Below are 26,685 nucleotides of genomic sequence, written 5' to 3' on the forward strand. Positions count from 1 at the left end.
GTTTGTCAAAGCTCTGAGCATCAAACTGTGTAATGGAAAGATGTAAAAACAGTAAATGACCACTTCTAGTTTGAGCCCAACTGTTCGCAAGGTGATATTGCTGACCATATCATACGAAATAGAGAAAACTTGGTCTGTTCATAGATTTCTAGAATGAAGAGGAACATTACTTTGATTAGGAACCATGTTAGTGACCATAACTACGTTGAGTTGGAGTAAGCTTCCTTGTAATCATTGACATATGGTTAGTTGAATATGGAATCTGACAATTAGACTGGATCACTATCTCTCTTAAACAACTACGTTAAGGATGTAGCTCGCCTTAACAATTAAACCAACTGCTTAGTACTAACCTTTATCATCGACATTTTGGTGAAACCATTCTTTAACAGTGTGAAGAAATGGTGGAGCCAGAGAGGATGGTAAATAATCTTTCCAAATCCACGGCCATGTTGTACATACTCAAAAATAGATGAGCTGATGAGGGCGGGATACACCATTATCAACAGGCAAGGAAGAAACAAAGAAGTACCTAAAGAAAGGGGTAATCTTTGACAAACATCCCAACTTCACTAGCCACATAAATACTCTGATAGCTAGAGCTACCAAAAGCAATGCTGTGAAAGGTGCAGCTGTAAATCGAGCTGAAGAACAGAACCTACTTATTGTATTGTCTATTCCATCCTGAATTATATAGCACCGATAACCAATTTGATTGCTGTATAACTTGATAAGACTGAAAACGTACAAAACATGCGTAAGACTGGTCACAGGAAATAATTCAAGTTCTTCTATCAGTGCGGCATCACGTAACACCTACAGCATATGCAAGCAAAATTATACCCACAGCCTTGCAGTGTAAAAAAAAAGAAATGCATTGAATCATTATCCACCACAATCTAATCTTAGATATTTTAATTTAGCGTAAGTGGAAATGGAAGGCATGAAGGAAACTCTCTTTTAAATAACTAAAAGCAATGAAACATAAATAGGCAATGTCACTAACAATACTTGCAACTGACTCACAAAATACACTACATTAACATTGAGATTGATTGACCATCAAATGGATGGCAGAAAGCAAAGCAATTGACAGCAAGATCACCATATGGATATACGTACCAGATCAAGCAGGACTATAACTAACAAAAAGAAATCTGAAAAGCTTAGAATGGACGTTCCCTTATCAAATGCAGCATAACTCTACTAGCTCGATATTAATCTATTTTGCATGTGGTAACCATATATGTTCTTTACCTACATTCAGAGAGAAATATGCTGCTAAAAAATGAAAAAAAAAACATATGATGTAGATATGAAAAGCAAAAAATGGGATTCAAAGTGTGGTATAAAGCCAGAATATCGCTGACAACATCAGTATACGAATTTTCTTATGCTTCTTGCAAGAAATAAAGTTGTAAATAAGAGGTCAACAGTTGTTGCAGGAGCTGCGGAACCCCACACTTTTTGCTAACAACCATTTTTTTCAATCGTGCAAAAAAAATGAAATGTCGCAGATAGATAATATTTTGATTCTTGGTTAAAATGAAATTTTCGTTATTCTGTTGCTTGGTACATCCTGCTGGAATGAATATCGTTTGTTTTACCCTATTTAAATTCCTACATGACAACAGGAGCGGTGACGTGGGTGCGCGACATAAAAAAAAAATAATAAACGAGCGAGGCCACGGCGCGTACGGATCTGTACTACATACCGTGCCCTGTATTTGATTGCATATTATGACCGTTATCTTACAGAGATGTAGACACACACTATATCAATCATGTATGTGTTGCATGGGGCTGTGCGCGCGTATTTTTGCGTGACTTCAAATAGAATGAGACGATGTTTTTTTTATTCGTGGACCTTGAGTGCGTGGTGGCGAGCTGATTATCACAACACACACGAATATATGCATTCTAAGAACCGAAACAAAACGTAACACAGTATGCATACACATAACGTACATGTATGCATGATAAACTACACACAAATCTGGCTCAGACTAATTCTAAAACCTACCAGGCGTCTCATTACGACTCCAAAATTTCCCTCAGATGCCTTGATACAGAATTTAAGCTAAGATGGATCATGCTTCTACCAGTGAGGATCAGGAGAGTGAGATACAAAATAAACTTAGATTAATAATTGTCAGTTTGTTCTTGGGCAGTTATGTTATGTATTGTAGCCTTGTAAGTTGTAGGCTATCTATTTACAATTAAGCATTTAATTGGCCTACTGTGCACAACTCTGACACGCGGGATGGTTTTAATCAAGTTTGGACACTCGCAGGGATGTGGGGTTTTCTAAATTCTAACTTTTGTTAAATTTGAGCAAATCCAATGAGAATGATGTTCAAGGCAATCCCACTCAATAAAGATCAGTAACATGTGGATATAGGTAATTATTTATAATTATTAATTAAAAATTATTAATAAACGTTTAGAGTGGCAGCCCTGAATTTGATATTCAAAACATAAATGGAAACAAGACCTGAACGTGAGACTGGTTTAAATTGTCAATATCCCGTTCCACCCACCCTTCCCCAATGTAATTACAATTTTACAGTTAAGATTTCCAGAAAATGCCAAGTCTCTGATAATTAAAGAAACGAGAATATTGTGAGTTCCAAGAATATGAACTGCATTCACAAATCTATGTACAGGCATACAGCTTTACGTACAGCTTAGTGTGATGAAGTAAAAACACAACATAAAGTCATTTGATTTGAAACATATTACTAAAATTCCATGTGTTTTGTCTGGCCTTAATCAAGTTCCATGTTTAATAATCAGCCCATGTCCATAGTCCTGTAAAATTTTTGATAACCTGAAACCTTGACCTTATGTGTGGAAAACTTGAACATTTTGTGTCTGCTCAGTTAAACATGGTTAATTTTTCCAGTGGTAATAGATTCAGTTATTGTATCCACCCATCACATGGTCGGAAGATATTTTGGATTTCGCTGTGTGCAGCTGCCGTATCCGCCACGTGGTCACATTCATGTGTGCGTTCTAACTGTGCGGGCGGGGTGGGGGGAGAGGTACTCGCCTAATGGGTGTATGCCGCTCAAATAGGTTACTTTTTCCAAAGAAAACCATAAACATGGGGCATGATTTGTGCCGGAAAATCCTTGAATATGCCCCCCCAATCCATTTTGACCTAAATATGGGTACGTTTATCGCTCTAAATGATATTCTTACATTTCTCGCCCGGAGTTCTTGCACCCTTATTGTCGCTCATGCTCGATGTGTACACGTTGCGCATACGATGATTTTTAAATTTCAAGTGCAACATTTAAAAAATCATGGGTGTGCGCACGGCCCCGATCCCTCGCTGGCCGGTCGGCTGCACACAGCTAACTAGATAGCTTCGTACGGACCGGCGCGGGATGGGTATGTTATCAGCTAACTAGGTAGCTTCATATGGACCTGGATGAGTACGTTATATAGGGTAATGACTTTCTGCGCATCATGCAGGATTCCACAATGGATGTGAATGTAGAACGTACCCCATAAAAAAACCCTTAAAATGGGTATATTGTTCTTCTTAAAAATCCCTAATAATGGGTACCCTTTCTGCCAAAAATGACCGAAATGCAAATATAGAGCGATTTGAATTGGAAAACGTTCTACAGTCATTTCGTTTCGTATTTCAATAGGCCAGACCAAAGCCCCTTCCCAGAAAAAGAAAAATACAGTCATCGATGGAAAAGATCTGTGGTCCAAAGCTGCCTGTTACAGAAGGAAAATGTGAACACACTATACAGCAGGCAGAGGTTCAGCAAAGCGGGTCATCAATAGAAACTGTTGGTCTATCGACAGCTTCAGAAGGCATCCATTCTTCTGTAGGTAGCAAAGCGAGTATGGTGACAGTTTATAAGCGGAATTGATAATCCCGTGAAAACAAAATCAACCACGAAATTTCTAGTACCCCAAAAGGGAATGCAAGCAATTCAAAGGATCATTTCATGGTGCGAAGAATTTCCTTGGTTACACTACATAGAATTTTCAAATACGGTTCTTTGTCATACCTGCTTACTGGAAGAAAAAGAGCAGAAACTCAATGCAAAGTACAAGGAATCGGCTTTCCTCCGAGATGGCTTTTGAAACTGGAAGAAGGCAAGGGAAAAGTTTCGAGATCACCAAATGTCGCAGTGCCATAAAATGGCAGAAGAAAATGTAATAGTTCTTCCCAAAACATGTTCTGACATTGGCGAAATGTTGGGCATGACATTGGGAGAAGAGAAGAAAGAATCTAGGAGCAACATGGCAAAAATCATCGAGAACTTAGAGTTCTTGGCTAGACAGGGACCAGCTTTGCAAGGACATAGCGATGAAGAATCGAACTTCATACAACTTTATCACCTCAGAGCAAAGGACAATTCTAAAATGATAGAGTGGCTTAAGAAAAAAACCAACAAGTATGTTACACATGATGTTCAGAACGAAATATTAGAGGTAATGGCATTGCAGGTGTTGGAAGCTGTGGCGTCTTGTATCAAAAACAGTCGTTATTTCTCCATCCTTGCCGAAAAATGCACTGACGTTGCATACAAGGAAAAGCTTACAATATGTATTCGATGGATTAACGACAACCTGGAACCCCACGAGGACTTCATCGGATTTTATGAAATCTCCACCATAAAGGCAGATACCATCGTATTGGCCATCAAGGACGCGATAATTCGGATGAACTTGACCCTGGCCAACTGTCGGGGCCAGTGCTACGATGCCGGATGTCCTATGGCTGGATCACGAAGAAGTGTTGCTGAACAAATCCTCAAAGATGCTCCTAAGGCACACTATACACACTGCCATGGGCATGCCTTAAGTTTGGCAGTATGTGACGCAACAAAAGGGTCTAAGTTGTTAGCTGATACCCTAGATATCACATAGGAAATCTGCAAGCTTATAAAATTTTCACCAAAGCGTCAAGATCTACTCGAAAAAATAAAAGCTAACATCAACCTAGAAACAGCAGGCCTACAAGTGATTTTCCCAACTCGCTGGACAGTTCGCAGCCAAAGCTTCGATCGCATCATTGCCAACTACAAAGCGCTTCTCTTGGAGTGGGACGCGTGTCTGGAAGATTGTCTAGACTGTGAAATGAGGGCACGAATAATAGGTGTCAGATCCCAAATGGAGAAATTTGAGTACTTATTCGCTCTTCATCTTGGTGTCGCCGTGTACTTTTGACGGACAATTTGTCAAAAACTTTGCAGAAGACCTGCATGTCTGCAGCACAGGGGCAACAAAATGCAAAACTGGTAGCAGGCGTTCTTGATAAAATGAGGAATGATGGTAATTTTGACAAGATATATGAAGAAGTGCACCGAAAGGCAATGGAGCTCAACATTTCCGAACCTCAAATCCCAAGACAGAAGAGAGTCCAAGCGTTTTGAGGTAGGAACCGGTGAGCCATCATTCCAGTTGACTCCCAAGGAATTCTACAGAAGGCAGTACTTTGAGGTTCTTGATCTTGCCTTTAACGCAATCAACCGTTGTTTTGATCAGCCAGGCTTCCAGTCGTATCGACATATGAAAGATATCCTCTTGAAATTTTTTCGAGAAGAGGATACTCCTGATGAGCTGAAGTACTTGGCGGACAAATACGGTGATGATCTGGACATCCTTTCTCTCAAGGCACAACTACCTCTCTTCAATGGACTCTTACGAGGTGACTCTGAAGATCGTCACTTTGAATGTTTTAACGACATTTATCTGGCCGTGAAGCAGCTGAAAGTACCTCAAAGATGCCTAATCTCGGAAGTGATAATTCTAGTCAAACTCCTGCTTGTTAACCATCAACTAATGCTGTAGGAGAAAGGAGCTTCTCGACGGCCAGAAGACTCGAGACATGGCTACGATCAACAATGAACTAATCTCGTTTTAATTGTTTGTCAGTTCTCCACATCCACAAGGAACGCACAGCATCGTTAGACCTCGTTTCTATTGCCAATGACTTTGTACAAAAGAATGACAAAAGGAAGGTGAAGCTCGGTGTATTCGCGGAACGCGACTTTGCTGATGTTGTTCCCATCATTAGATCACATACGGTAATTTTACTCTTCCTTGGTAAAAGTGATTTGTATTTCTATCCATCGACGTACATCAGTTTATACTTTTGCGATATGATAATGAGGTCAGTGAAATTATGATATATAAAAGTGAATAGGCCAGTAGAGTAACTGTGGCATTATTGATTTATATTTCCATTTTAAAAGATCATTAATATAGCTATGCATTGATGAAGTAACGTGTCATCCATGTATATAATTTTACTGAGATACTAAAGCTAGCTCTATTTCGGTTTTTTCTTCAGTCCAAAGTTTGTAAGCAACCTATGTGCATATTCATATTCAGTCCCCTCCCACCTCCCCGCAAACACAATCTGAAACGTCCCTAGTCCCTTGACAACAAACCTTGCGTCATCGCATCGAAACACAATTTACTTCATTAAATTTAGGTTAGCATCTTGCATCAGAATATCTCAATGAGATTTGTTAAGTCTCCATTTAGAAAATTTCCTTGAAAGGACCTGCTAATGATAGTTGATGTTGCAGAATTCAAAGTAACAAAGTTAAACACAGTAATTTAAGATTAATTTAAGTCATACCGGAAGGCACAGAAAGAGAAAATCGATTTTTTTTTTTATAGTCCCTACTAGAAGAAGAACTGCTAACAGGGCCTCAGAATGGGTTTTCAATATGATTAAAATCAAAGAGCTTCAGGGGACTGCGCCCCTTGAACCCCCGCCTGTTAGCCCCCACTCACAAAAACGGTCCGCGGCCCCTGGCAGAGTATTAGCCATGGTATTTACTGTAGTTTGATTTAAGAGTTGTTTAAAATGTTTTTTTCTGCACTAGATTTATTTTTCACATTACATCTAATACTTCTTAATAATTCTGAAAATGAAATCAAATTCTAAATAATCTTCCTGGTACTTATGCAGTGTATGTAGCTTTTGATTTCATATACGCTTCTTTTTCAAAAGTGCACTCAAGCTCTTTTAGTTACTTTGAACCTCAACTCACAAGACAAATTCTTCTCCTATATCTCTGTTATTGCAATAAAAATGTGAAAATCACTTTAAAGATCACTTGTAAGGAGTAAAATTACACGCAGTCAAACTTTACTTCTAATTTTACTATCAATAACTTGGTTGGCTCTATATATATTGCCCAACGGAGGCCTAAAACCTTCTACAAACTAGGAGATGTTATAAAATAAAAATACTCACTTAAATTAAGAGAAAAATTCAGAAGATTTGAATACTTGACGTCAGTTCACAAAAATTTAACTATGCAAACAGCTACGTAATAAAATTTCCCATAACTATTTTTTTAAAATAAGTTACTTTAAAGCTTGCACAATACAAATTAAATAATACTATCATATTATACTTAAAATTAACAGTCATGTTTATCTAACAGTAAAACAATCAGTGGTAGGAAAAGCAACTTCCTTGTTTCATATCTTGCACATTTCAAATTATTGTAAAGAAACAGTAGTGTCTTAGAAAAACTTGCAGCCACTAATAAGAAACATAATGTATTGAATTTCCTATGCCTGGAGCAAGAAGTAGCTTGCTCCTTTATATGAAAGTGTTTGAATACAAAATTATTCTTTTGTATACGAAGGTCTAATTTCATAGTAAAGATGTAAAAATAGAATAGAATACACAACTTTTTAGCTGTGTATCCTCTCTGTTTCCCTCCTGTTTGTGCAATGTTAAGTATGCAGACTTATAGTGCCAAAGTCTGATTTCAATACCTGTATTAAGTACACCACAAACAGTCCATTATGTAGCTTTGTGTTTGACTACACTCAAACAGATTCTTACTGTTCACTTTTCAGAATGGAATTATTTTCTACATGTTCCTTTTTCAGTCTGCATGCTGATGTAGCTTCCTACTCTAACTTCTTTGTGTTTATATTTTACATTTCTTTTCCCTACATTGATTATTGTTAATAAATATTAATTATTATGGTAGTTTTTAAAACTTTATTTTTAAATCTGTACCATCAGATATTTGAATGATTAATTACTATCACTTAACAAAAGTGAAAAAAGCCTTGCAAGAATTTGGTTTGTGTGAATGTTCCGAGAAGATTGCAAAAACATCTTTCTCAAACATGTGATCGATTGGACATTAGGTGATTCTCATTCTAATATTCTTGGAGGGCTACTGAATGAAACCAAGTTTTATCACAAAGATCTCAGGACCATTTCATCTTGGAATTAAGTTTATTGTTTTGTGATAGATTCAGCTCTGAAAATTTTCAAGTCTGTGATGGTCTCATGGCTCAACAAAAATTTGACCAACAACTCCCAAGCCACAGTAAACACAAATGTTGTGATTCGATCATCACAATTCTCTGTTGAATAACATAGCTTCCCAGGCTCAATTACCATGGATGCATCACAAAAACACAACAAATTCCCTTAAGAAGATGTCGATAGCATGAAGGATGAATAATGTTTTTACTGGGGTTTTCCAGGTCACTGAATTTCTAATAGCCTCTGTAAAAAAACAACAACGACAAATTTTGAACACAACTTCTGCATCAAGGGCTGAAGAAATTCCAAATGATTTAAACAAGTAGATCCTGAGTTGAGTTTAGCCACTAGCTCATGTAGATTGAGTAGTCAAGATGCATTCGTAGGTATGATGTCTAGTTCAAATAATACTGGGCTTTGCCTTGCATAAAAATGCCATTAGTGATCAAATTGAGCTTCAAGTGTTCTCTGGATGGGTCAGGAGCTTCCTCATCTTTGCTCTGTATCAGACATTAGTTTCTAATAGTTCAAATTGTTTATATAGAATGGTTACAAGCAATATTTGAGTGAAGAGCAACATCTCAGATTTCAGTTTGACCCTATTATTTATTCACTGAGCAATCAAATCTATTTGAATATCATGTATTGGTATTTTAAAGGTGAACTTATAATGGAAGTTGCCAACCAGTTTTTTTTTAACAAAATGTGAACTAATCTCTGCAGAAATACCACCCACTGTTGAGCCTGAAACCAATGAACGAATATATGTTCAAGAGGTTGTATAGTTCACAAATGTACAAGTGATGTTCTTTGGTGTGTTATAGTTGCTTCTTGAACTTCTGAGCTTGATATTTGAGTATTCTGTTAATAATTTTAACTCATCGCAGAAGCAGAAACTAAGTGAAGCATTCATAAATACAAATGATGAGCATTCCATAAAGCAACTAATGTTAAACTTCTTTGGAGTACAACAAATGTTGCCAATGCTGAAAATGAATGGATATAAAAGGACAAAATAATATAAGCTTTGGAGATTGTTTAACTGTCTCCAGAAGAAGAAAGAGACATTAAGTAGGTGAATGAACATAATAACACACTTTATATACATCATAAATGGATTTATAATGAAAGTAGATGTTTTATGTTTCATGGTTCTATGTAAATTTATAAAAAAAATTGGAAATGAATAAGTTTCTTTGATAATGAAAATCTGTAGTGGGAATTGTAATGAAAATTGAAAGGAGTGGGCTAGTAACATGATGAGAGTGATAAAATTGTGATTTTTATTGAAATTTAATAAATTTTGGAGGGAAGAAAAAAGTGTATAGAAACATATAAAGAACCTTCTTTTGAAGCAGAAGAGGAAGAAGAAAAATTACATGAAGAAAGTGGACTGAAAAAAACAGGAAGGTGAGATATTCCAGCAACCTTTATGTTTAAACTGTAAAAGCAGTAGGTTTCATGTATAAATGTAAGCTTTATTTTACCTTTCTTTTTTATAAGGAGAGAAAGAATGCTGTACCAATATGAGGTATTCTTAATGTAATTAACTTCATCCAGTTGTATAGTTTCGAGATGGTAATTTATTCTAAAGGTGGAAACCTTTTCTTTTCACTGTTGGAAGGTCATGAGAGAAGTGATGATGGAAAAATTGATGTAGCTGTAAGAGCTGAGAAATGTGGAACTGTGGAATATGTAGTGTTGAAATAATTATTCCACCATTTTAGATCTCTGTTTTTCAGCTGCTTCAGCTCTCTTTCTCACAGTTATATCAATAAACATTCCACTCAGTGATCATTTTGTGACCTCCTTATGCTTATCATTAATATATTAATTGAACAAAAATCAAAGTAATGTAATGTTGAAATGTTGAAATTGTTTCCGTATCAAACTTTTATTAGATGAGAAAAAGAAATATAGATAAGAACCTTGAACACTGTTTTCAGAAAAATTACTCTTAAAGAATGAACTATGAATAAAAGGTTTTTGTTAGAATGCTAGCCATGAGGAGGTAATAATTTTACTATCTTGTGTAATAAAAATCTGGCAGTTATTTTAAGAATTTTCTAAATAATAAAAGGTAAAAGGAAAAAATTAATTTTTTTTCCATAAGGTTGGAAGGGCTCATGGTCAAGGGAATGGCATGGGGATGAAACACTTCACCAAATATGCTTGCTTTTTTTTTTAAAGTGAAAGTCAATCCTCTTATTGATTGGGAAAGAATATCCCAAGAGTTGGTGGTGAGTGATATTTAAATAGCTGTTTCCACTCTAGAAATTATCACTTTAAAATTAGGAATTGTTATTATGAATAACCTGCAAACAGATTTGTGCAAAAGTTAGTGACAAATCAAACAACTTTTTATCAGAAGATAGTATATCAAAGAGCTTAATATAACCATTATATACCATAAGAATCAATTATTTTTTTCACATTTTGTTTAATATTAAAATGTGTTCTCATTAATCCTTTTCAGGTTATTTGGTGACTTGATCAACAACATTAAATGAAAGAAATTCTGGTATTTGAGTGATTTCAAGGATGCTCTAGCTCTTCAGACTGTAGCTTCTGTTTTCTTTCTGTACTTTGTCTGTATTGCTCCAATTATCATTTTTGGTGGCTTATTGGGAGAAGCAACAGATTCCCATCTGGTGAGATACACCAAATTATTTGATAGCTTTATCACCCTATGAAATAGTTTATTTGAGATGTATGACAACTCAATTGTGTTATGAACAAGGTCAATTTATCTGATACTTTTATTGAATAGCAACACAAGTTGTCTTAACTTGAATTTTACATAACAAGGTATAGTTCTTTTATGAAATACTTTATGTTTTTCAAATAGTAGTATTATATAATAGCTCAACTGTGTGATATATCTGTTTTGTAATTGCTCAAGGTGCTTGGTAGTTGTTAATAAAATAGTGAAGCTGTCAAATAGGTTCATTATGAAATAGTTTATATTGTTCTGAGAGTTATGAAACATGTAAGATATGGTGTGAAACACTTTAAATTATGAGATGGATTAACTGAGTTATGGAACATTTTAAATAATCTGATAGTTGTGTTACAAGATAGATCACACTGATATTGTCACTGCAAAATAGTGTAAGTTGCATAATGAACGACTGTAAGATGTAGGATAGTTGTCTAGTGTTACAAAATAGTCACACTCAAATTGCTCAGACTGTTTGATACTTTAGTTGTGCCATGAAATAGGTTAAGTTGTTTGTTCAGTTATTTGTATAATGAACAATTTCAAGCTGTCTATTAGTTTAAATGTGTGAATAAACAGTTTGTACTGTAGGTTAGTTCAACTACTTCATAAACTTAAATCTTTCATTTAATTTTTCTGTTACTAAATGTTGTAGGAAGTTGTTATTCAGTTAGTACAATCTATAGAGTTCTGTAGTTGTGTTGGAAAATTGCTCATGTTGTGGGCATGGCTGATTGTTTATGGAATTCTTTAAGCTTGCTTTCAAACTAAAGTTTTAGAGAAATTAATGTAATTAAATGTGTTTGTGACAAAATTTTTACATGTATTTATAAAGACTGAAGGGATACTTACAAAAATTATTTATTTGTGTCAGTGTGTAACTGTTTTTTAGTTTGTATGTTTATGATTAACTTGCCCCGAGAATGTTTAGTTTCATAAAGAAATAATTAGAATTGTATTAAAATGAAATTGTGTGTATGCATCATCTTATTGTTTGGATTATATGGAACATTTATTTCTGAATTTATCCTTTATTTGAAAGATATTTTTTTCATTTATCTAATCTAGACAATATTTGATTAAACAAAACACCAACTAACATGAGGAATATTTCATTTTTACCTTCCTCAAAGTTTATTGAAAACTATCTTGTGGTACTTGTGATTTATATAAGTTGTTTGTCTTAAACATAGCAATACTTTTTTTTTCTCAAGCTGCCATGGAGAGTTTGCTGTCTGGAGCTATCAATGGACTATTGTATAGGTTATTTATTGGGAAGCCATTGAACATTCTTGAAAGTACAGGACCAGTGTGGTATTTGAAAAAATAGTTTTTTTAATTTTGTAGGTATGTTTTGTACTTTTTGTGTGTGTGTGTTTTGAATTGATATTTGTTGTTTCTTTGTTGTAAGTTTTGTAAATAATTTAGATTCTGCAAGATTTTTCATTATGGTTAAAAAGTTGTACAGCTCATTTATGTGTGTATGGTATAATAAAAGTATTTTTATACTGTCAAGTTAAACTTTAATGGTTGTGTAATAGTTTGGTTTCCAAAACATACTTACTTCTACAGGCACTTGACTGTCAGGGTTTTTCTTTGCCCATCAAAGCGTTAGTTTGATTTTTCTCACTTTCTTCAGTCTTTTATACCTCACTCAGTTACCCATGGTGATATTTCTCTGTAACAACCTTCATCTACCTGAGCAATCAATGGATCTTGTACTACAACCATTAATATCATCTCAGATCTTGAGTGGTATTTAGACTAGACCAACACTGCTGTTGGTGTTCCTGTACCACCCTGCTCATCCCGATATTTATCTTTTCACAGATACCTCCTTTCGGGAATTGAGTGTGTATATTGGTAGTTAGAAATTCCAGATTTTATGGATGGAAATAAATCTTCCTTCAATCTCAATATTCTATAACTTTTTGCTGTGCAACTAGCAATGGTTCAAGGTCTTGATCTGTTGAAGGGGAAAGTTACTGTGATTCATTCTGACATTTATACAGTGGTCTTGAAGATTTGTTGCTGTTTTGAACTTTGGGTATTCTCCACTGAGCTCACTCCTATTCAGTCAGACTCCTGGTTTGCCATATTCCAGGGACGATGAATTTAATAGCAGGTCAACTTTCTTAGCCCAGTTGAATGGATGCTCCATTGTGAGATTTTCTGGTGGACTTTCTCTCAGTTTGAGACTTTGATTATTAACTCATTTGCCACTCAATAGAACTCTCAACTACAGGCATTTTGGTTTCCAGTACTTCATCCTCGGGCTTTTTTGATAGATGGATTTAGTCGAAATTGAGCAGCATTGCATCTCTATGCCTTTTCCCCAGGTTATCTGTTACCCAGAGTTCTGGCTATAATTTGATCCACTACTTATTGAGTACTGTTGATAGCACCAGGTTGGCTGACCCATACGTGGTTCCTTCTTCTACAAGAATCTTCAAGAATATCTGGCTCTGTCACTTCTTCTATGGCTGTGTCTGTTGAGGCACCCTTATCTGGCATTACTCAGCTCAGACTTCATGCATGGAAATTATGCTGTCCTTTGGATTAGGGTTTAAATTGTAAAGTTGCTTTGTATTTGTCTCAATCTATCTGTGGATCTACAATGGCTATTTATCAATGAAAATGGCACACTTACTGCCAATGTTGTCTCATGAGGAAATTGAACTTGCTTTGCCCAAATGTATTCACTATGTCTCAATTTTTAACCTGGCTCTTTAACAAAGGTCTAGCTTCATCTAGTATCACTTTATCTAAGGCAGCTTTATTGACTACTCTTTTATATACTAAACATTAGAAAGTATTTAAACGTCCAGTACTAACTGGCCTTCTCGGATCATTAAGAGCTCTTTATCCCAAACACTCTTTTTCATTACCAAACTGAGATATTAAGGTGATATTACATGCTTTATCTCAACATCTATTCAAATCTTTAGCGTCATGTACTATGTACAAATCTTCCCTAACACTATTTGTTGTTGCTGCTAGCATGTAGGCATCAGTGATTGGAGTTGTGGACACTTTTGTCCTGCTATTTCCTGACAGGTATTTTCTTCCAATGACTCTTGGTACTCAAGGAAGCAGATAAATCCGTTTTTGCAAATTCATTTGCTAGCTATTTTTCATGTATAAACCTGATCCAGACTCAGATCATTTGTTTTGTCCTGTCAGAGCCTTGAGGTGTTATGTGGATCACACTAACTTCTTTAGAAGCATGAGAAATCAACACTTAATTTTGTAGTTTTCAGTTTCCCAAGATTTATCCTCAATTACTTTGAGAAGGTGGCTTCAAATTTTATCTATATTGCTTATTCTAGACTTTCTTTACAGGTAAGAAAACTTCTGCAAGTCACATCTCATTAGATTCATCACATTTTTTTAGCCATCTGATTAAACGTCTTTTAGAGGACATCATGCAGACTGGTATGTGGACTTCTCTCAATACTTTTATCTTGCATTATTTACATGATTTGGAATTTTTGACAATTTTGCCTACCCCTTACAGCCGTTTTGACTACATTTGCTAGATTATAAGGATGGGTGAATGATATTTTTTCTCTTCCTTTTGCTTCTTTATCTTCCTGGGTCCATTACCTATTTTTTTCACTGTAGCTCACTTTGTGGCAACTGTTGCTCAGACAGATGTATTTTTATCCATCAACTTCTATACAAGTAACCAAGTTAACTGTACTTATTAATCCTCATTGCAGCAGGCTCTGTACAAATGATATGTTCCATTAGATCATCTAGGAGCTTTCCAGATAGTATTAGCACTTTATGCTGGACTACCACTTGGGAACTATCATGGGCAATGCTAAAAAGAATCCTCTCCATACCTGCTGATCATCATAATAATTGAATCGAGGTTGATTTGCTTTTAAAAATTTCGCAAAAGTGGTTCACATATTGCACTGCTCCTCTGGACTTCCCAGTGCACATTATCCCTGTATTCTACTAGTGGAGCTTGGGAGTCCCTACCACACCTGGTTTTCAGCCACAGGGGTGGTGGGCAAAGTGTTTTCCTACAGAGTATTTGAGTAAATCACTGCAATGTTATAGAAGAGGGCAATGTTAGGAGGCCCTCCTACCTGGATCTCTGTTTGTTTTCCCCAATGTCAGTAGGAGCAGCATCAATCTAAGCAGGAGCTATCTCATAATACTGGTTCAGATTTGATGCTCTGCTGTCAAGTTGGGGTGTGTATTGCTCTTCATTTCATCAATTTTGAATTTTTACATTGTTCTTGAAAGGAAGACCACTATCTCCCTATAATTGCAAATGTGGAGTGGTTCCATTCTGAATCTGTGGTTAAGCTCAGTGTTCCATATCCTTTCCATAATTCTGAGGTAAGTTGTTGAGGAGTGAGGGTGAATGATCTTATTTCCAGACCAGATGAGTTCTGCTCCTTCAGATAAGTAAGGCAGGCACAATTTTATCATTTTGGAGTGTTTCCTTTCAGGCTTCTTCAGGTATAGGTGAAAGTTTGTCCACTTTGGTGTTGTTTACTTTCTTGTCATGATTCCTGTGGTTTAGAATGCATCTCTCTATAGCAGTTTATTTATGTAAAAGTGGGTTTTGTCGACATCACTCATTACTCTATAGCAGTGGTTCTCAACCTTTTTCATGTCCTGCACCCCTAAAAAATTTTAATATGTGGTCACACCCCTCACAGTAATTATTTATTTAAGAATAAAAGTGAAGGTGGCCAAAACAAATGTTGTCTCGCACCTCCTGGAATGCTATCTTGCATCCCTAGTTGGGAACCCCTGCTCTATAGCTACAGATGGAGATCCAGTCAAAAGTATATCTATATGTTACACTGTGTCCAACTCCTTTAGCCTCCATCAAGGTATATAGGAAGTAAGACCCATTAATTCCAGTGGTGAGGAGTGGAACGTCTTCTATCTGTTTAGGGTTGGTCAATGGTGATGCTAAAAAGAATCCTCTCCATATCTGCTGATCATCATAATGAATAAATCGAGGTTGACTTGCTTTTTAAAATTCAGTAAAATTGGTTCACCTATTACACTGTTCCAATGGTGAGTAGTGGAACATCTACTATCAATTTAGGGCTGGTCTGTTGTGATGATTAATCATGTACTATTCCACCACCAATACATGAACTAACTTCAGGATGAAGGCGAGTACCTGTTCTAGATGTTGTCCTGTTCCTCCCATCAGGTACCACTCTTATCTTGGTACATCTTTGATCAATGCACATGGATACTGCCTTCACTGGTCCCTCCATCTTTCAGTGTGGGATTCTAGATATGTGGTAGCAGAGATAACTATGTTTTGGAAATTAACATTTTTCTAAACTGATAATTTATTTTAAATAATATTTACCTCTGCTGACATTCTCCCCACTAAAAGCTGGTTTTAGAATCAGTTTTCAAGAAGTGATAACGTTATCTTAATGAGGTGCTTATATACAGTACCAAGATAGAGGGTGTATTGACATAGATGAAGAATGTCACAAGACCAATATAACCAAGGGTAATTAAGTGAAACATAAAGGGCTGGAAGCAAGCAAGAAAAAGAAATCAGACCAATGCTTAGATGGGCAAAGATAAAACTGGCAATCAAGTAATAGCTATAAATGTCGGGAAAGGTAAGCATTATTGGAAATGGATTTTCAATGTAGGAAAATGTTATTTTAGTTGAATGGTTTCTGTATTGGTACAAAATAACAACAGTAAATTTAGGTTAAGGTTGTGTGATTATATAACAAGTAAGTTATTACTGTGAACAGATTTCGTATTAAGGAGAAAATTTATAAAATTAGTTTTCGTACTGTGAGGTTAAGTTGACACAATTTTTTACAATGAGTATATTCTGTGCTAAGGTAGTTAAAATAACAAATGTGATTTCAAATTTTATGTTTATCTTTCCTAGACAAAATGGTTTTGTTAGGTTTTATATGTGTATTAGAGGAAAATGATGCTGATAAGTGATGTGGTTGTCTTTTTGTTTTCATTTTTTTGTCATCTGATTCAGGAAAGAGGTATTATACACTACTGCTTTTATCTTCTTTGGTCACAAGTTATTGTTTATAGTGTAACTGTATTGTTATTCTACTGCTTTAATGAAATGTTTTTATTATTGTGCTGTTATAATGAAATACTGATTTTCTTTCTGTGTGTGCATGCTGTTGTGTGAGATTTTTCTAATTTACTTTGTATAGATACTGTTATTATGTCAACATAATGATAGTTACATATGGTACTACTTTATGAAGTAACATTCACATCAGATTTTAACATGGAACAAAGTTATTAATGCAGTGATGGTGTTTATTTCAAAATAAGATTATTCTATAAAATTAATGAACTTTGTTTTTTATACTAGTTACTATTCTTCAAAATGAAGTATTTGTTTTTACCAAACTTGTATTATTCTTTTAACAACATTGGACTTCTTCTTTTCTCTTTCTCCTTGTTTTTTGTAGAAATTACATCAGCCAAAAAATTTCATGCTTTAAAGATAAATACTGTTTTATTTAACTTTGTGAAAAAAAGCTTATATTCTCTTTATTGGAATTTTTACAGATAAGAGCAACCATCAGTGACTTTGCTGTTGTTATTGCTATCATGATAATGATTGTTACTGATACGTGTACTGGTCTTAATGCTCCAAAACTTGAAGTTCCTCATACATTTGAGATGGGTTCAGTTACAGTCACATTCTTATATATTTTGTGTAAGACGGAAATGAAAGAGTTTCGTACAAGTAGTTACCCAGTTAGTAACTGTCCATTGACTGTTTTCAAGATGTTTCATTGAAGATCACAAATTACAGATTTACTATTCTTAACACATATCATAATCCTTTTTAAAATTTTAGATTATGGCCAAACTGTCTTTAAAATCTATTTCTCTAATTTTAGACTACAGTTCTACTGTTTCCATAATATTTTCTTCAAATATTAAACAACAGCTTTATTCATTCCAAAATATATTTTCAAAATGGAAGAAAATATCATATTATTTATAGATTATTTTCTTGATTTTAATCCATAGCTTTTACTCTTCTAATGTTATTTTTCCTTTTTTGAACCTTTTATTATTTCTAACTTTATTATTTTATTCTTTTTAAACTTTTTACTCTTCTTAGATTGTTTTACAGTTTGTATATTTAGTTATTGCTGTTAGGTTTTGGATTATATTTACATTTTAATCCAGGTCAGTATATAACCATTAAAATACTGGCTGCATATGTTTTGAAGTTGCAATGCCATTTTCAGGTGCATATGTAAACCTGTATATAGATATGATATATTTATCTGGAAGAAAACAAACAATAATCTTTTTTCTTTTTAGATTTATTATTCTCTGGTTTACTTTCCTTATCTTTAGCTTCAGTTCTTGGCTTTCTTTCGGAAGACCTGGTACAGGTAGGTGTCTAAGGCACTCATCTTGTAAGTGAGGGTTGTACATTGGAACCCTGTCACACCAACCATGCTTGCCCTTTCAGCTGTGGAGGCATTATAATGTGACAATGGATCCGACTATTAATTGGTAAAAGAGTAGCCCAAGAGTTGGCAGTTAGTGGTGATGACTAGCTGCCTTCCCTATTTGTCTTATAGTGCTAAATTGGGGACCCTCGTGTAGTTTTGCATAACATTAAAAATAAACAAATTCTTTAGGAAATCATCTGTAGGTTTTGAGAGAGATATGGGTTTTATGCCACATATACCTTTCTTATTTTCCAGTTAGCTATGTATTATGTTTATTAGGAAATTCAGCTTCGCTGTTCAGTTATGGAATGAGAAGATATAGCACAAATAGAAGTGGAAATGTTACTGTGGTTTAGTTCAAGAAATTTGTCATATGAAGATGTATTAATGTGACACTAGATTCACTCATGTAAAATACTATACACACAATTAAATCACACTTTGTACTGATGCAGGATAATTTGTTATTACGCTGTCAGGAATATTTAGAAACAAGAAACACCATACATGGTAAAAAAATATAGATACAAATTCCATAGACCACCTTTAGCACATAGTTGAATGTTGTTTGCCAACATAACCAAGTGTAACTCACAATATATTATTAACAAAACCATAAAAAACTGATTTCAAATCCTACAGACCACCTTCAGCTCATCCTTGAGTGCTATGTGTCAACATAACTAACTGTAACTTACACTATATTGTCGACATAACCATAAAAGAGTCTGGTTTCAAAACCTATCGACCACCTGCAGCTTCTCCTTGGATGCTGTGAGTCAATACAACCAACTGTAACAATATATCGTCAACATAACCAAAAGCAAGTCTGGTTTCAAATCCCATAGATCACATTTAGCACATATTTGGATGTTCTGTGTCAACTTTAATGAAAAATATGTTGTTAATGTAATTGTAAACAAGTTCCATAGACCAACTTTGAAACATATCTGGCACTACGGGCTTCAATAATAACAACAGCTGTTATCAATTTATTATCTACACTCAGTGAAGAAACTATACTTCTTGTTCCCATGTTAATTTGGTTGAAGAATAATAAAAATTCCTCTCTGGAATGATTAGTGATTACCCAGTGCATTATCTGTTTTTCTGAATTTTTTAACATCAAGCTTTAATTTAGGATAAAGGTAGTTAAGTCTGCCACAGTAACCTTTTCTTAATATTTGTTGGTTACTTTAATTTTCTATAAGTCATAACTTAATGCTTTTCAACCAAGAATACAGAAAACACAGTATTATACTCTTTTGAAGCTGTACATGTACTTTTATCACAAGATTACACATAATACAGAAAACTGTGAGAATCATGCAAACGAAATTTTTATTTACAATATATTCTTTCATAATAAATTAGTTATTTTGAAATTGATAAAAACACACATTAAATCCTTAAAACATTATCACAGTACAATTTGTGCCTAAATCACCAATCTCTAGGAAAAATTTTGATTAACAAGAATATTTGAAAAATAATTTTAAACTCCTATATAAACAGCATAACAATAATTCACAAAAATACATAAACTTTAATTTTGTAATTAATGATGAGTCTGTAGCACGTGAAAATGACACACACACTACAGTGACCAGGGATTTGGATTCTTCAACTTATTTTCGGATAAATCAAACCAAACTGTTATTGAAGTGTTCCTGAAGAACTAGTTAATAGTTTGTACAACATACAACTGGTTGGTTGGATCTTCAGGATCAAAGGAAATACTAAAAAGAGAACATATCAAAACATAAGATTTTTATATGAATTACTTACATTTTCATATAAGTTCAACCATTTGTTAACAGTAAACTTCAAATATCATATCATAAGTACTTGAATCAATATATCACTCATATATCCCTTTGTTTCACACTAATACATACATCTCACATACCATATCTCTGCTAACAGATCCACATATTTTCAAATCTCTAACATACTTGGTCAATACAGCTATAACCCTCCTATCAACAAAAATCTTATTTTTATATGTTTTTAAAAAACAATTTAGTACTATAATAAAATGTCTATAGTCAGTGTAGTAGTGAAAAATATTCATTGTTTATATGTTTTTATCTTTATATTAACAGTATTTACAAATAATCAAGAATCACAGATCACTTACTTCCATGTAAGATAACAACCACATGTTCTAAAATTATACACGTTTTCTTATAGCAAAGCCACATTGGGCAATCTGCTGAAAATTATACATTCTTAAATACTATGCACTAAGAGAACAACCAAACCCTGATGATGATGTAAATACATATTTCCAAGTATTAGTTGCAGTGTGCAAGGATTACATTGCATTTAGAATTCTTCAGTTGTTCAGCAACTCTAAATATATACAAAATAAACATGAAGACACAGTAGTAGCATCAAGTTTACAAAGACATAATACAATTTTCATACTGAAATAAACCTCTACACTTACTAAAGAGTTCTTTAAAAGATTTATATAGTTACGCCAAATTCGATTTGTATTCATTATACGTGCATAAAAGTATATATATTTAAATACTTTAAAATTAGAAACGAAACAAAAGAGTGTATGTATATCTACGTACACATAATTTATAACAGAAACATTAGATTAAAAAATTTGTTTTAAGCTACATAATCTTTTACTTACCAGGATAAAAACTGGCAATATTATTTTCTTTTTAGTAAAATGGCCAAAATAATCTTAAAATCATCTACTGCTAGACAGATGAATACACAAAACTACTTCTTTTGAACAACTTTGAAGTCAAAAAAGTTTTTTTAAGAGGTGAAAGGAAAAAACGGGATGACAGATTTTTCTACTACTTGATTTCAAATAAACTAGTCCGTGATACTCTGTTATTCTTATATACTGATGACATGTGGGAACTGAGGTAATAAAAATTTATTGAATCATGATTAGATTTGTTTTATTTGTTTACAAAAGATATAGTATAATTAACTCTACAATAAGTCTAAATAAATATCTATAAACTGGAACCAAGTAATGACAATTCAGTATATTCAGATATGTTTTATAAACAAGACAAAGAATATCAGATTCCCTGATATTATTGTTGAACACCAATGGCATTTGGAAACTAAGTAATGACAGTTCAGATACTGTCATTTAGTCATGATTAGATTTGTTTCATGAAACAGGTAAATTGTATTTTATTCAAATTAACACTTGCTTTTAAATATAATCAGTCCATAATTTAAAACACTACAGGTATTTTGTAAACCTCTAATCAAATGAGTCTAAATCTAAAAATAATGTCTCAGACTATTGCATGCGAAAGAAGCTATACATTTCCCTTTAACATAATGTCTTATTCATTCATATTATTGTTTTCATAGTTTTTAGCATGAGCTAACACTTGCCTCTAACTAGGAACTACTGTCATTACAACTGATTTATAACATGAAACATTAATATCCCACTGACCTTTAACCTGAAACTATGAATATACTACAGATATTATGACTGATCTATTCGCTGAAATTACTGATATACTATTCTCATTACAATTGACCTCTGACTTTAAACTCTTGTTATCCTAATGACTTTACAACTGAATTAACCTGAAACAACTGATATCCCAGAGACTTTACAAATGAACAAACCTAAAACTAATGGTATTTTAATGACATTACAATTAACCTAACCGAAAACTATTGATATTTTACCAATATTATAACTGGCACCTAATCTGAAACTACTAATATGCTACTGACATTACAACTAATCTTTAGCCAGAAACTAATGGTATTGTGACTGATATTCTTTAACCTGAAACTTGAAATATTACCAACTTCATGATTTATATTTAATTTGAAACTAGTGTTAATCTGTATTTATACACATTTTAACTGGCCTTTTTTCTGAAAATACTGATATTCTATGAACAGCAAGAATGAACTCTGACCAAGAAGTAATGTTTTCAAACTCACAGTGAATTTAGGTTGGGGAGTGAATAAAGTAAATTTTAAATTAATGAAAAATATATTTCTTTAAATTTATATATATATATATATACACACACACACACACCAAAAGCATTTAATAAAATATACTGTTTTATACAGCACTTTGTAACATGAAACCTAATTACCTTTATTGAAAGATTCATTCAACGAGGCAGCACAGTGTATTTAGATGGAAAAATAATAGCTGGTTATTAAAAATACTTGTAGAAAAACAGTACACAGCAATAAAATTCTCTCAATATTTTGGTGTTTCTGAAAGATATTATGCTGATGTTTGAGTAGAGCAATCTGAAATAATCACAAAAACATAACCTTTTAAAATTAAACACTAAAGTATCTGTGTTAACACCACATTTCATTCAGATCTGCTAAAGGACACTAAGCCAATAATTTAAATGTAATTAACACAGAGTGTCACCACACACTTTTCTACACCTTGACTGAAACAGTTATAAATGTTAGCATTTAATAAATGCAAAAAAAAGTACCTGAGAGTATTTCTTACCAAGTCAGTTGGTGACCACTTGCTTTATTTGTTTGTGAATTTTCAATAAAGCTAATCAAAGGCTACCTGTGCTAGGCATCTCTAATTTAGAGGTAGTAAATTAGAGAGATGGTAGCTTTGTTTGAAATTCAGCACAAAGTAACACTTTGGGCTGTCTGTGCTCTGCCAACCACAGGTATCAAAACTTAGATTCTAGCATTTTAAGTTCAAAGATATACCGCTGTGCCACTGGGAAGCGAGAAAGCAGATAGTCAATACAACCCACTGCCAACTCTCGAGCTACAAGCTACACTTTTATCAATAAATAACGAGATTGACCATCACTTATAATACCTCCATCATTGAAAGAATGAACATGCCTGAAGACAGAAATTTGAATCAGAAGAAGGCAAGTCATGTGCTAAATATAGGCTTTTAATACCAACATTTTTGAGATTTTAAGAGAATATCCTCAATATTGTTTTGTATTGCCAACATATCTGGTATTCTAAGAGAATTTCTTCAGTACTGTTTTGTGCTGTAAACATTTCTGAGGTTTTAAAGGACATCCTTAATATTGTTTTATATTGCAAACATTTCTAAAATTTTAAGAGGATATCTTTGGCATTGTTTTGCCTGCCACTTCAGTGGTTGTCAAATGAAGGAGGAGACAAGAGGCATAAAATTCTAGTAGCGTTTGTAAACATCATTGAAGAGTTAAAATATTGGTGCAGCACCTGTCAATTATACATAAACTATTTTTATATGTCTGCTGATTAGACTGTACTTTTCTAGAATGAAGGAACCAATTACGCTAACTGCTTCAGTCAGGTGCCATTTCTGAAAAGAATTCTATCAAACAGAATCTGACAATAATATGTTTAATAATTTTTTACAGTAAGTCTCCTGTAAAAAGCCTGTGAAGTAATCCAGACTTTCCATTCATCAAACAGTTGTTATATAATAATGGTACAGAATAGTTCTTCAAAAATAAATGCTTGTTTGAATGCACATTTTCAAAAATATTTCATGTTGGTATTTATGTAGTAATTATATTATAAATTACAAGTTTGTATGTAAAGATGAACATAGCTGTGATTACAAAAATTTTCATGACTTCACACTTGACCAAAGTGATGCCAAAGCAAAACAGAAACTGAGTACAATGAAGAAAAATAAGTTCAACTGTAAGAGAGACAATCAATTAAACATACCATGTATAAACAATATTGTTTTTCCATTAACCAATAAAACATTTTATTGAAAATTGACAGGTAAAGATGGTAAAGTTTGATGCAGATAAAATCAGTTTCTTTTGAGATTCACTGACCAGCAAGTAAATGGAGGTAACTGGCTGAAGGATCCACCCATTTTACTTTCACAAATGCAAAACATGTCAAAGCATAATATTATGAATGGTGTGGTACAAATGGTTTAGAATTAACCTTCTTGCAATGGGCTCAGTCCCATTGAACAAGCCTGTGACTCCTAACTGATCTTTTCTATCCATTCTATAATTTTTTCTGTACCTTAACAAAATATAAATTTTCAATAACCATTACAAGTCCTTTGTTGACAAATTTTTTTGACCATGAGAATAAAGTTTGAACTGAAAGCTAATGAGACAATTTTCTGAATGGGAAATAACACAATATTGCATTTTATTGGTGATAAATAGCATAGTGTAAAATGTCATTAAGAACTACTAGCAATTTGTTAAAGAGAATATGTGGCAGGCAGGAAGATTCTGATTTTATAGTTTATGGCTCTGTAACCAAATAACATAGAAGGGTATAAAAACTATGCTATGCCTGACTAATAATAATATTATAATACATAATTTATGTTAAATTCCTTACTTCTCACAAGGACTGCACAATACCGTGAAATGCTTACACAACCAGCATGATTCTCCCATTCTGCAGCAACATATGTGACACTACAATTTTCATGCAGAGGGTGCCACTCTGGTTATTGGTGAACACATGAAACACATTTTGGAGGAGTACTTACACAGACTATTCACACACCACTTTCTATGTCAATGGCTACCTCATTTACCAGACATTATATGAGTTTTGGGAGTATCTTGAGTTGCTGGAAACTTGCCTTAGAAACGAGAGTATAAACAAATACAGGATTGTAGGGAGCCTTGAAGTTGGATGTTACTTTTTTCCTGTGCAAATTAATAACCTATTCCTTTACATTGGTTTAATTATGGCTTTAGTTCTTGTATAAGTAAGGCTTCTTTAATTTTGCATTTGTTTACATGTAAACAAAGAAGCTCTACTCCCTTTTTGTCCCTAAGAATTTTAAAGAGAATGCACCAGTCCCTGGAGAAAAAAAGATTTTATTGATCAACAGTGTTTTTCGTAATTAACACCATTGAGGTGGAAAAGAAAATTTTTAACCATGAAAATAACCTGTAAATTTGCTGTACATTTTTCAAAAGCAAAGTCAGAAGCCAGTATGAATAAGGTACTTACCTCTTTGTGTACTGCTTTCATCCTGCCTTCTATGAGACAGTCTACTGTGTCTGCCAACCTGCTTCCTGTGTTGTTACATTCACTGGGAGAATCTAGCTCTGTGGACTTCAATTCAAGTAAACACATTTTTTTATTGTTTTAGTTCTTTTCCTATAAGCTGTATTTATGAAGTTTAATATATTCAGTAAGAAATATTTTATACTAAATTATGTTCTAGTGCATATTGAACATTATGTTGCCAACTACAGAAACTGTTTAATAAAATATATTTTTTGTTTTTAAATTCATTCAAAACTAAATCCCTTATTCATGTACTGCCATTTTTGAAAACATAATAGATATTCTGTGATGTAATACAAATCTTTCCAGGGTTTAACAGTTATTCTTCAACCCAGTAGTTTCATATATACATTTACAATAATTTTTCAAACAACTGATGTAAATTAAAACAAGTGATGGTTCTTCTATTTAAAATGGATGATTAAAATAATCTTCCATATCAGATTGTAATTTTATTTAAAACTTGTATTTTTCGAAATTTTTAAAATTTACCTGCTCAAAGCTGATGTTTTCGTCTGATTCGGGAATTTCAAGTTCCTCAGAGAAATGAAACTGAAATTCAAAACACATTAAACACCTTCATTGGAAAACAGTGCATTCAAGTTCACTTTTCAAGAAGTATAACAGGTTGTGTAGCTATCACACTATACCAATTTCTCTAACAAGTTAAGCTAATGTTTACAAATACAATAGTTTGAAAAAAAAAACAATCAAAATAAAATAAAGATCTAACTTAATAATTCTACTCCAACAACATGTTCAGAGAAATTTATTACCCAAAACAATTTATTTTCAAGTTGATTTAAAAACATTTTAAACAAAAATACTTCTCATACAAAATAAACCAATAAAAAAGACTTATATCTACCCATTCTTTCAACAGTAATAATTCCATATGTGGTTTGGAAATTTATCAATGTCTGTGTATATTCTCAATCCACAGTAAAATCGATAACATTTCTATTTCCTCTCCAAACGAAACTTCGTATCAATTAGTGTAATTTAGAACAACTCATGATAATGTTTGAAAAAAAAACAAAACAATGGGAATGTAATTAGTCAATAAACTTATAAGAGTGTGTATGTACATGAGATTTACTACTCTCTTATTGTGCTGCCCTCTATACATAAACTGTTTGCTTACTCATGCCACAAACCTTCTGCTCTCCCCTGCTGGAATTACTATATTCCAACAT

At 33.6% G+C, this 26,685-nt stretch overlaps 2 protein-coding genes and 2 long non-coding RNA genes across 4 annotated transcripts in view; 2 read left to right on the plus strand and 2 right to left on the minus strand.

The window, feature by feature from the left end:
* Positions 1-670, minus strand: part of LOC143248323 (uncharacterized) — a 38,431-nt gene extending 37,761 nt beyond the window's left edge. The window contains exon 1 of the long non-coding RNA XR_013026908.1: positions 354-670. This is a non-coding gene — a long non-coding RNA (uncharacterized LOC143248323). The remainder of the gene's footprint in view (positions 1-353) is intronic.
* Positions 1-26,685, minus strand: part of LOC143248117 (uncharacterized) — a 155,456-nt gene that overhangs the window by 107,153 nt on the left and 21,618 nt on the right. The window contains exons 12-13 of the mRNA XM_076496549.1: positions 25,982-26,041; positions 25,430-25,534 (exon numbers count right to left, since the gene is read on the minus strand). Of these exons, the coding sequence (XP_076352664.1) occupies positions 25,430-25,534; positions 25,982-26,041 (165 nt within the window). The remainder of the gene's footprint in view (positions 1-25,429; positions 25,535-25,981; positions 26,042-26,685) is intronic.
* On the plus strand, positions 4,211-4,990 carry LOC143248324 (zinc finger MYM-type protein 1-like). Its single transcript, XM_076496702.1, has one exon. It carries the CDS (start codon positions 4,222-4,224, stop codon positions 4,897-4,899), a length of 678 nt encoding a protein of 225 aa, XP_076352817.1. The 5' UTR covers positions 4,211-4,221; the 3' UTR covers positions 4,900-4,990.
* Positions 10,395-12,534, plus strand: LOC143248325 (uncharacterized). Its single transcript, XR_013026910.1, has 3 exons — positions 10,395-10,524; positions 10,761-10,935; positions 12,218-12,534. It is a non-coding gene; the product is annotated as an uncharacterized LOC143248325 (long non-coding RNA).

The sequence above is a fragment of the Tachypleus tridentatus genome, chromosome 4 (assembly GCF_004210375.1).
Source record: "Tachypleus tridentatus isolate NWPU-2018 chromosome 4, ASM421037v1, whole genome shotgun sequence".
Lineage (NCBI taxonomy): Eukaryota > Metazoa > Arthropoda > Merostomata > Xiphosura > Limulidae > Tachypleus > Tachypleus tridentatus.